Below are 10,821 nucleotides of genomic sequence, written 5' to 3'. Positions count from 1 at the left end.
AGCAGTGTCTTTCCCACTGGTTATCTCACTGGATCCTTCCAAAGCAGTGTTATAAAAGTGTTTGTTAAAGTCCTTCAATGAGGGTTATCACTATCCATGTAAATTAGCTTATCTTACTTCCTAAATGCCTGCCAGCTCAAAAAGCTGGGCAATTCAGAAATGAATGTGTGTGGGGCTGCTGGGGTGTTGGAATCATTCAGAGCCATGGACTCTACCCGTGGGCCCCCCGTGAGACTCTCAGGCTCCACAGGTCAGACCAACTGCTCCAAGAAAACGGAAGAATCGATGGGTCCCTCCCTCTCCCCACCAGTTCCAGTCAACTGAATCTACGCCGCAGCACATGGAGGCAGGACTCTGCTCAAGTCACCAGCAGGTACAGCCAGCGAGCTTCCTTAAAGGCCAACCAAGGAGTTACACCATCCCTGGCCAACAGGTAATGTGCTCAGCTCCTCCCATCCGGAGGATGTCCCACCAGGATGTGAGGGGACTTGCGGTAAGAGCAGTCTCCCCACAGTTGGCCAGGGTGGCTGGGGTTGTCCTAAGACCCTCAGAGACACTGAAACCAGGGTACGTACTGGGTGCTCCACACTGATGTGCATGGCTACACCACGGCCCGTTAACACCTCTGCGTAAGCTCTCCTAGGTTCCTCTACTACAACGCATGTACTTTCACTTCGTGTCACGTCACTACAAAATCTGCCTCCCATATTCTCAAAAGGAAGAGGAAACGTTTGTTTTCTAGTGGTAGTGAAATACACATAACATTATTGACCATCTTAACCACTTTCAAGTGTACAGTTCAGTGGCATGCAGTACATTCACACTGTTGTGCAACCATCATCACCATCCATCCATAGAACTCTTCAACATGCAGAACTGAAACTCTGGACCCATTAAACCCTAACTCCCCTTATCCCCTCCCCCTCTCCTAGCAACCACCCTTCCACTTTCTGTCCCTAGGAGTTTGACCACTCTAGGTACCCCACGTAAATGGAATCGTATCCTATTTGTCCCTTTGTGACTGGTTTATTTCACTTAATATAATGTCTTCAGGCGGAAGAAGAAAATTTTAAATCATTTTTGGTTATTTCAATCCTATGTCAAATTCTGAAAAGCAAAATTTTTAAATCTTCCTGAATGCTCCGATACGTACTTAGCTTTGGGTTTTTACTGGTTTTTCATTTTTGGTTGGCTTTCACGTGGGGAATATTCCTCCCCCAATGTTGCTGGGGAGGGAAATGAAAACCCAGTTGAAGCTTTGCTTTTAGTCCCCTTTCAATATAGTTCTGGACTAAGCATGTCCCAGAATTCTACAATATACTGGGGTCGGAACAAAAGTTGAGAAAGAATGACTGAAACCTGAATTACAGTGTGGGAGAATAAAACATGACTTCTCATAAATATGAAAAACCAATCTTCCGTCTTATTTTCTCTCTCGCCATTCCTCTTTCCCCAATTCGAGATTTTAGTTAGGTTTCCCCCATCTAGCTTATGAACACATCCATCACCTCACATATTTATCTTTTTCTCTTTTTTTGTGAGAACATTTAGCAAATTTCAGTTTTACAATACAGTGTTAATCAACTGTAGTCACCATGTTTAGAACATTTAGCAAATTTCAGTTTTACAATACAGTGTTCTCAACTGTCATCACCATGTTCTACGTGAGATCCTCAGACCTTATTCATCTCACAGTGGTTTCTTTGTGACTCCCAGTTTTGACCTATCATGTTGACTGACACCTTGTAAGATGGTCCCTTTGCTCCCTCGGTTCAGTTCTGTCAGCTCAGTTACTTTAGTTTCTCTGAAGGACACCAAATGGGTAAGACTGTTCCTTTCCTCAAGAGAGTTTCCTATTCTAGTGAGAGACAAGTACAGACCCAACAACCAGTGTGGGGCTCTGAGGAGGCTGAGGTTCAGCTGAACGGGGAACTTCTCAGGGGTGAGATCAGCGAGCTTGGGGGGTGGGGGGGGTAGAGGGGGAGGTAGAGTTTGAGCTGAATCTTTTTATTATTATCACCAGTTATATAAATCTGTTATGTCTAATTACTTTATTATAGCTTAATTATTATTGTAACATCTGTAGCCTCCTCAAGTTAATTTTTTAGGTAACAAAGATACAAGGACAGTAGTAATATGTCATAACCTCTTCCCCCTTATTAAATATTCCACTTCACTTGTTAAGTGTTATTCTTCCTTAATTCAGTGATTTCTAGCCCCGGGTCTTCCCTATCTTCCAACAACTTCTTCCTTTGGAGTGTAATGGAACTTATTTGTAAGGCTTTCTAAGCCCTTGAAAGTATGAGCCAACCACATAACGGCAGGCCATTGCTGTAGGAGGTGCCTATTATTTCCAGGGGACAGAACCTGATCCTCGGCACGTTTGAGCCTCCAGAGTTATGGGCCGTGTGGTCACGGCTGGGATGCCATGTTTCCAGGCTCGGGGTCCATCTGCTCAACATGCTGTGGAGGGAGTTCTCCAGTCCACACAGACAGGCAGTGAGGACGACCCCTGTCAACCCTGGGCTTCACCTACTACAGAGTGAACTGGAACTTTTATCACTGGTCCTTGTTAGACTACCACTCTGCTGAGTTGTAGCTGCTTTAGAAGAAAATCTAATGAGGGAAGAAAATCACACGTCCTGTGTTCTTTACTGGGACAAAAAAAAAAAAAGTACGTATGATACATCTAGCCATGTTGGAGACAGCATGGAAAATTGAAAATAATTCTGGATAACCCTGTTCTGTGACAATATTATGTAATATGCACTTATCTATCCATCTACTAAACTACTTACCCTACCTGAGTACTGAAGAACTGAAGAGTTAGGCTGTTTGCTTACACAGTGATGGTGATTTAACTTTTCTTTCTAGTATGCTGTCTCTCAGATTAGGACCTATACGTGTTAAAAGTAAAGCTATTTGCAAACCCATGTTCATAACAGCATTATTCACAATAGCCAAAAGGTGGAAGCAACTCAAGTGTCCATGGACGGACAACTGGGTAAACAAATGTGGTGTATGCCTACAAAGGAATATTATCCAGCCTTACAATGCTGACACACTACCACATGGAGGAACTTCAAGGACATTATGCAAAGTGAAATGATACAGTCACAAAAAGTCAAATACTGTGCAATCACACTTATATAAAGTACCCACAGCAGTCAAATTCATAGAGAAAGTAGAACAGTGGTTGCCAGGGACTGGGAGTTCCAGTTTGCAAGATGAGATTTCTGTGGATGGATGGTGAGGGTGGTTACACAACAGCGTGATTGTCCCAGTGCCACTGCACTGTACACTTGCAAATGGTTAAGATGGTCGATGGATATTTTACCACAATTAAAAAGATGATTATTCACAGACAGACAGACAACAGCATGGTGATTACCAGAGGGAAAGGGGATGGGGGAGGTAGGAGAGGGTAAAGGGAGGATAAATGGTGATGGAAGGAGGCTTGACTTGGGGTAGCGGATACACAATGCAATATACAGATGGAGTATTATAGAATTGTACACCTGAAACCTATATCATTTTATTAACCAATAAATTCAATAAAATATAAATAAGTATAACTAACTAGCTAAATAATTATTCACTTTCAGGTGTTTATTTTTTTTTAAGTTAAAGGAAAAAAAGTAAAGATGTTCCTCAGATACAGGGGTGAAGGGGGGTGAGGAGAAAGACTTTTCTCCCCCACCCTCCTGAATTTTAGACCTGGCCTAGAAATGGACATTTCTGCTTCTGCCACAGGTAGGAAAAGACGCCACACTCCCTGCCACTCTCTTCCCGCTCTGAGAGGTCCTTAACCTCTCTTCGATTCACAAACACAAAGCACCAAGTGCCTCAGAGCATTTGGCAAAATAAATGTCCCCAATTTACAAGGGCCAGCCGCCTCCCCAGAAACATGGTGAGCCGAACCCCCTTCTGTCTCCACAGGTGCTTTTCGGAGACATCACCTTTTCTCCACATGCGCCCACCCACTCTTTCCTTTAAAATTCTTGAAATTCAGTAAGTGGAGCTCAGAAACAGCGGTGAGAAACGACCTGCTGTGCATTAAGAAGCCTCTGCTGGCTGCGGGGGCAAAGGCCAGGGGACTTAGGAAATGACTTCTCGCTTCTTCCAGGATTGAAAGGGTCTGCGACGAAGTGCAAGGACTTTGCATAAGGCAAAGAGCAGGGGAAACCTGTGCTTCACACTCAGGGTTTTCCTGAAGACTTCCTCTCAAATGCATGTCACAGCTTACAGTAAATTCAAATCCCAGCGTTCTCCACACTTCATAATAAACAGACTCTTGGCTATTTCAACAGGGCACCATGCCACCAGCCTCAAGGGCCCCCAAGGGAATTCGTGGACAGAAGTTAAGAGCCAGAGAGAAAAGAGGTCAATATTGTCGGCTCGAGAATTCAATAATGCAGGGAGCTGCTACTTCATTCCAGAGCCCTGCCTACTCTTATCTCACACCTCCATCTCTGACCTATTTTCTCAGCTCCCTTACAGCAGATTAAAAAATGATGCATTTCTGTTACTTTTTTTTTTTTTTTTTTTTTTTTTTTTTTTGATGGGCGGCATTCTTTTCTTTTAATCCCTGGTTTCCTAATTATTTCCTCTTGCAAGTAGAGGCTTTTACATGTTTACTCGTTTCTACAGAGAGTACGAACAAACACGATGTTGGACTCAGTTTCTATAACATAGAGTGGCCTGTATCCTGGAGGCCACGCTTCCAGTGAACTTCTTGTAACTTGCTAGCTTTATTTTCTTCTCAAAGTATCACACCGCGTGTTACCTGGAAATACGCTTCCTAGAAAGTCTATCTGAAAACAGCTTTACGCTTTGGCTCTCTGGAAATCTCTGGTCCACAGTGGCCATAATTCAGGGCCTTCGCTAAACACTGCAAGGAAAACGGGAGGAAACACTAAGGATAAAACCCTAAGGATGTGCATTACTTAATGATGCTATTTAACAAAAGGCATGCTGTCTCAGAAAGCTCCAGCTGATCGCAGAGGCCTGCGCTCAGGAACTTAGGATTTGTGTTTGTTTCACTGGAGACGAGTAATCCTGGACTCCTCACAGAAGTGCTCCACCAGGAGAAACCGCAGATGTGCAGAGACAGGGCAGCGCTGAGAAGCCAAGGACGATGGCCCCACAGAGCATGTTCTCTGCATGAGGTCATAATCCACCGAGATGCCTGGGAGGGTCCGGCATGCACGCTCCTTCCACTTTGTTACTACTCCGCTCAAGTTCATCATGTAAGGCCCTTTCTGTCATTCCCAGAGCACAACATTCCCTTGCCTTATGTTCTTTTCTTTTTTAAAAAAATAATATATTTTTGTTGATTTCAGAGAGGAAGAGAGAAGGAGATAGAAACATCAATGATGAGAGAGAATCACTGATTGGCTGCCTCCTGCTAACCCCACACTGGGGATCGAGCCCGCAACCCAGGCATGTGCCCTGACCAGGAATCGAACCATGACCTCCTGGTTCATAGGTTGATGCTCAACCACCGAGCCACACCGGCTGGGCCTTATGTTATTTCTTAGTGATTCTAGTAAGTTTTCAAACGTATGTACACCCCCAAACTCAAAACAACGTCCCCTTCTTACCTCCTCTCTCGCTTCCTTGAAGGACGAATTTAAAGATCCTCCTCTCCTGGAAAGGGAAGGCTTGGTGGCATCTTCCTGCTGCCCGAAGAGCTCCTCGATGGTCTTCGTGTCTATTTGGTATTGATGCTGCTGCTTGGATGCCAAGGTCCAGATGTTGGTTTTGCCTCGCACTTGCTCCTCCGGAATGGTTTTCCAAAAGAAGCTTCTCATCCGCTTTTTCTTACCGAGGTGGCTGTAGCCATTCAAGTGAGATGCTGGGGGCAGTTCTGGAGGGGGAGGAGGGACCGGAGGCCCCCCGGGGAATGCATGTGGTGGGGGAGGGGGAAGAGAGGGAGCAAACCCTTCCTCTGAATATGGACATGGTGGAGGTGGAGGGGGTGGAGGAGGAGGAGGCGGCGGGGGCGGTGTTTCCTCAATCATGAATCCAGCTGCTGTGGCGATAGTCCCATTTTCTTTATCACTGACCAAGGAGACACAATTCATAACATGCATAGTATTGTTGCCTTCCAAGGAGATAATTTCTTGACCTTGGGGACGCAGACACAAACCTCAAACTTGTGTCATGCTTTTTCACGCGCTGGTCTGCCACCAGGGACAAAGGCAGTTGTGTTGTGTGTCATCTTCCAAACCTACAGAGATAAGACAAGTTTAAAGTCAGTACAGGAAAACTTTCCAATCCAAGCTATTCCCATCAGAGGCCTGTGCCAGCCCTCCTAGAGGAACTGGATATGAAAATAACGAGGGGCAATACATCCCAGAGAGCAATAAAAAAGGGACTAATACTTTTCTAAAATGTGAACCAAATTTTACTACCTGGAAATGTTGCCAAAACAGCAGCAATAAATCCAACTTGGAAAACTTCTGTTCATCAATAAAACACATTTGCTGAGGACCCACTATAGGTTCAGCCAGTATTGCTCACTTTATGAATAAACTACTTGTTCATTACCTGGCTCAGTGTCGTGGGACAATGGATACCCAACCCCCAGGGAAATTACGCACAAGACTGCAGCGTTAGGCATTAGTGACCTGCCTTTCCCCAGTGTGGATATGTCCTCTACCGATCACCTTGCACATAATAGGCAGGGATTTGCAGAGGATAAAATAATGGCCGAACTCACACCCCTGGAGTCAGAGCCACCACGTTCCTGCTCCACTTGGTGACATGGCTTCCCAGAAAATAGAGCAAACACTAGACACGCAGATGAAAGGTTCCAGCTCTGAATCAAGCTTTGCTGCTTACCGTTTTAGACAAGTCACTTCACCTCACTAGACTTTAGTTTCTCATTTGTAAAATTAGGAGGCTGGGATACATTACATGACCTCTACTATCGCTTCCGATGCTATCACTGTGGATTCCAGTTAAGCCACTCTCTGGAAGCCACCAGAACCTCTCCCCTGTCTCTTCTGCTTCTTCCGCGAACTATCAGCAAAGACACAAACACACAAGGAAATGCTGCCGTGTCACACCTGCCACACGTTGACCCCTTATCCACAGTCACCGACTTATTTTAGTGGCTTGTATTTTTACCGACCTTTACATGTTTGTTTTGGGGTTGGGTTATGGACCTGATGTGAAAACAAGGGTCAAAACAACTACATTTCTTCAGATATAAGGATAGGTAAGTGGGAACGTGGAAGAAGGGAGCCCGGGCAGGATACGGAGTGGGCACCTGACCACGTGGGTGTATGAAAGGGGGACTGTTTCCTCCAGGTCATAAAGGGCCAAAGGGAAGGCTTTTCAGACTGGACTTCTGAGTGTAATTGTCCTCGTACAGCATCACTGTCAAAGCTCACACTCACACTTACACATTGGTCAAGCAATGCTGCGTTTACACAGGAGTAAACTGTCTGATATCACTACTTCAAATACTGTTAAACTTTTTACTCAGAACCACATCCAAGAGGCAGGACTGCCGCCTGGCCTGTGTGGTTCAGTTGGTTGGGCATCGTCCCATGCACTGAAAGGTTGTCAGTTTGATTCTTGGTCAGAGCACATGCCTGGGTTGTAGGCTCCCTCTCACATCGATATTTCTCTTTCCCTCTCTCTTCCTCTCTCTTCCTCTCTCTCTAGCTTATCACCATTCAATTTTAAAATCTTGAAAAAAAAATTTTTTTAAGCAGGTTTGCCTTGGAAGTAAGAGTGGAGATTCCAGAAATAGGCTGCTTTTCCTCAGATCCTTAGATGTGCAAACTAGGGTGAGGCAGGTTACTTACCCTACGTTTCAACATCCTCTTCTATAATATAAGGATATACCGTTTCACTGGCTTGTATAAGAATATATGAACTAATATATGGACAGTCCTTACCAAGATGCCTGTATATAATTAACTATTATTATCAACTGGTGTCATATGTTCATATGATTTCTCTTTACTTCCCCAGGCATTACATTTGCTTTAAAATATGTACTGGGTTTAGAGATAAAACACTCAGGCTGCTAGAAACCTTTAATATTTCCATTCTCTGCTTTCTTAGTTACTAGGTTTCTGAGATTTATCTTTTTTTTAATACTCAGTGATTGTATATTAAATTATCTCTGTCAAGAATGGATGTTTTTCTGAAATGTTTGAATATTTAGATTCTGAAAATTACATATGGCTAGAAAATAGCATTTCCAACTGTTAACTGGATGATTCTTTTTAACCATTTTTACATTAAGTACACTCACAGTGTTGTGTAGTCATCACCACTGAATAATATTTTAGAAAGCAAAACTGAAAATATTTATCCAAGCCAACTTACAGCTCACTTGAGATGCAACTGGCTTTTAAAAGGAGTTTTCATAATTATCATTAGGGGCATAACCAGGCTGTTTTCATAGTTGGCACCCCTAAAGCAAATGACTCATTGTCAATTACAGTTTATAGTTATATTTGAACTCTTCTTTTTTCAAGACTGCACAGGTAATCTTGGCAGTTTATCCTTACATATTTTAAAATACTTTTGTACATGATATATCTCATGTATAGAAGAGTTCTAATCCTCCAATTCACTAATTATGTATAGAAGAGTGGCTCTAACCCTTCAATCCCAGATACGCTGACTTGTTTATAGATTATCCCTGCTAAGAATGATAATAAGCTAAAAAAAGTCTCTCTCCTAGAAAGCAATAACTCATCCAGTGCTGAGTAAATATATGCACAGATGTGCCATTAAACCTCACAGAGCAAATGTAAAGATACTAATAAAGAGTGAGAAAGACTATCTACCCGGAAGTTATGCTACAGCACTATCTTCCAATACCAAAGCTCCAAAGAATGCATGTCTTTTTGAGTATTACGAGTTACACGGGGAAGTACCAAATAAAAGCTTGTCAAAGTAATAAATAAGTTAGCGATGCATTGGCATGATTCCAACCACTGCCCCATCTTGAGAAAGAATGCCATCTGAAAAAGCTGAAAGAACAAAAGAAAACTTACAACATTGTTCCTGGGATGTTGTCTGGCTAATTTTTCCCCACGGTAACATACAAGAATCTTAGGCCCCCCCAACGGCTTCCAATGAATACGCTGTCCAGTAATGATTAGCCAAGATGCTAAGGCTTTTACAACTGGCGTCAACAGGGCTTCCTCCCTGGCCCGGACTTCACATGTCAGACAGAGGTAGGGGAGAGACAGTGCAGACAGACATTCTAACCCTTTCCACCGTCTCAGGGGACATTAGAACAGGAGGACACACAAAGAACATTTCATTTCCTGTGGTGCTATCTACAGTCAAGATGCAAACATACACGCTCTAAGTCCGCCCGGAGAACACAGGTGCCCTAAAGACACTGGCTGTTGATCACGGCTGCTGACTGCCAGGAGGGGCAATAGAAATAAATAACCTCGCTCTGTCTGGAAAATGTCAAGTATCCATCAATCTCCCCTGGGCAGACAGACAGGCTTGTATTTAACATCTCATCCCCAGGCTGGGGACCGCAGCAGCAGGGCGGGTGGCTGCTCCGGCTGAAGATGCCCTGCTCTGAGTAAAATGGAGAGCTGTCGTGGCCCCGGCTCGGAAGAGAACTTCTCTTTAAGTCCCCGAGTGCTAATCAGGACCCAGCACAGGTGTGTCTGAGTGATAGGCGCTCTTGGGGAGGCTGTATCTTTTTTACCACGTGAATTTTTAATAAGGGGACACTGCAACCATGGTCTTAGCGCTTAGCCGCTAGCTGATCAGCAAGCAAAAAGTCTTAGAACGAGCATGCTCATGGGGTCTCCAAAGAAGCCCTCTGGCCCCTTTCTAAACGCTCCTGCCTAAAACAGCCGAATTAGTTTGCTCTTGGTGTCAGAAACGTAGTCAAAGCTCTATTCCCTTGAAGGGAGTGGGCGGGAGGGAAGAAAAGAGAGTATGTATGCTTCATTTTGGCACATTTAGTGGGAAAACGGGCTCCTGAGAGAGTTCAGAGCTCGGAGCTTTCCTGAGAGAGGGGTTAGTGGGGCTTGTTGCTCAGCTGGCCACTCACCCCCTAGGACGGTCAACAATCATCAAAAGGAAAGCCAAGGAAAGCCCACACCAGAGAGCCTTCCCGCTGGATTCCTGACATGTGTCACAGATGAGGTGGGAGCAGGAAGGGCTGGCCCATACCCTTCGGATGACAAACGGGGGCGGAACATGCCAGGCTTGGCGAGAAGAGGCAGAGAAGCCCAAGGCCCTAGTTTATCTGGGGGGGGAGAAAGGCCGGGGAGAGTACAGGCAATTGTAAAACAGGGAATTTTTGCTCCCCACGAACTGATCGGGAAAAGGCTCCTCCCCTGGGCCTATCTTTCCATACCTTTACTACACACAGAATGTCCACCACACAGGCGAACCGGAGCTGGCAACGAAGGCCGTTTCCAGCCAGCGAGTGTCATGTGCAGCACAACACAAACAGTTCACGGATGCCTGGGAGCGCAGCGCCCTGAGCGCGGGGAGAGAACGCCTGTTTTTGAATCTGCATTTCCAGTTTCTCTCAAGGCCCCCAAACCAAGGGGGGGGGGGAGCAAACGTGCGCCAAAGGATGCTGTAAAAAGAAGGAAGGAAGCGCGGGCTCCTCATTCCCGGCAGGCGACTGTGGGAGCGCGGAGCGGGAGTCACAGACGACCCCACAGTGTCTGCGCAAACAGCTGTTGGAAACGGACTCGGTCCTGAAGAAACTCCACGCGGGGGACACCGGGGGCACGTTTTCCTTCCCAAAGTCGGATACATAGTCGTCCCCTAAGTCTTTGCATTGGCGAGCGGTCCACCCGGTCC

General features: G+C 45.1%; 1 protein-coding gene across 2 annotated transcripts in view; it reads right to left on the bottom strand.

Annotated features, from left to right (window-relative positions):
• The window catches only part of FHDC1 (FH2 domain containing 1), a 36,074-nt gene extending 26,433 nt beyond the window's left edge, over positions 1 to 9,641 (bottom strand). Inside the window, exons 1-4 of one of the 2 annotated variants that reach the window (XM_005871423.2) lie at positions 9,338 to 9,641; positions 8,907 to 9,002; positions 6,847 to 7,026; positions 5,604 to 6,232 (exon numbers count right to left, since the gene is read on the bottom strand). In XM_005871423.2, coding sequence (XP_005871485.1) covers positions 5,604 to 6,095 — 492 coding nt within the window. In that variant the 5' untranslated portion in view covers positions 6,096 to 6,232; positions 6,847 to 7,026; positions 8,907 to 9,002; positions 9,338 to 9,641. The remainder of the gene's footprint in view (positions 1 to 5,603; positions 6,233 to 6,846; positions 7,027 to 8,906; positions 9,003 to 9,337) is intronic. The other variant, XM_014543899.1, reaches the window with a different exon arrangement.
• Between the last annotated feature and the right edge of the window lie 1,180 nt (positions 9,642 to 10,821).

The sequence above is a fragment of the Myotis brandtii genome, unplaced genomic scaffold (assembly GCF_000412655.1).
Source record: "Myotis brandtii unplaced genomic scaffold, ASM41265v1 scaffold34, whole genome shotgun sequence".
Taxonomy (NCBI): Eukaryota; Metazoa; Chordata; class Mammalia; order Chiroptera; family Vespertilionidae; genus Myotis; species Myotis brandtii.
The sequence above is the reverse complement of the archived record's forward strand: the minus strand, read 5'-3'. Positions and strand labels throughout refer to the sequence as shown.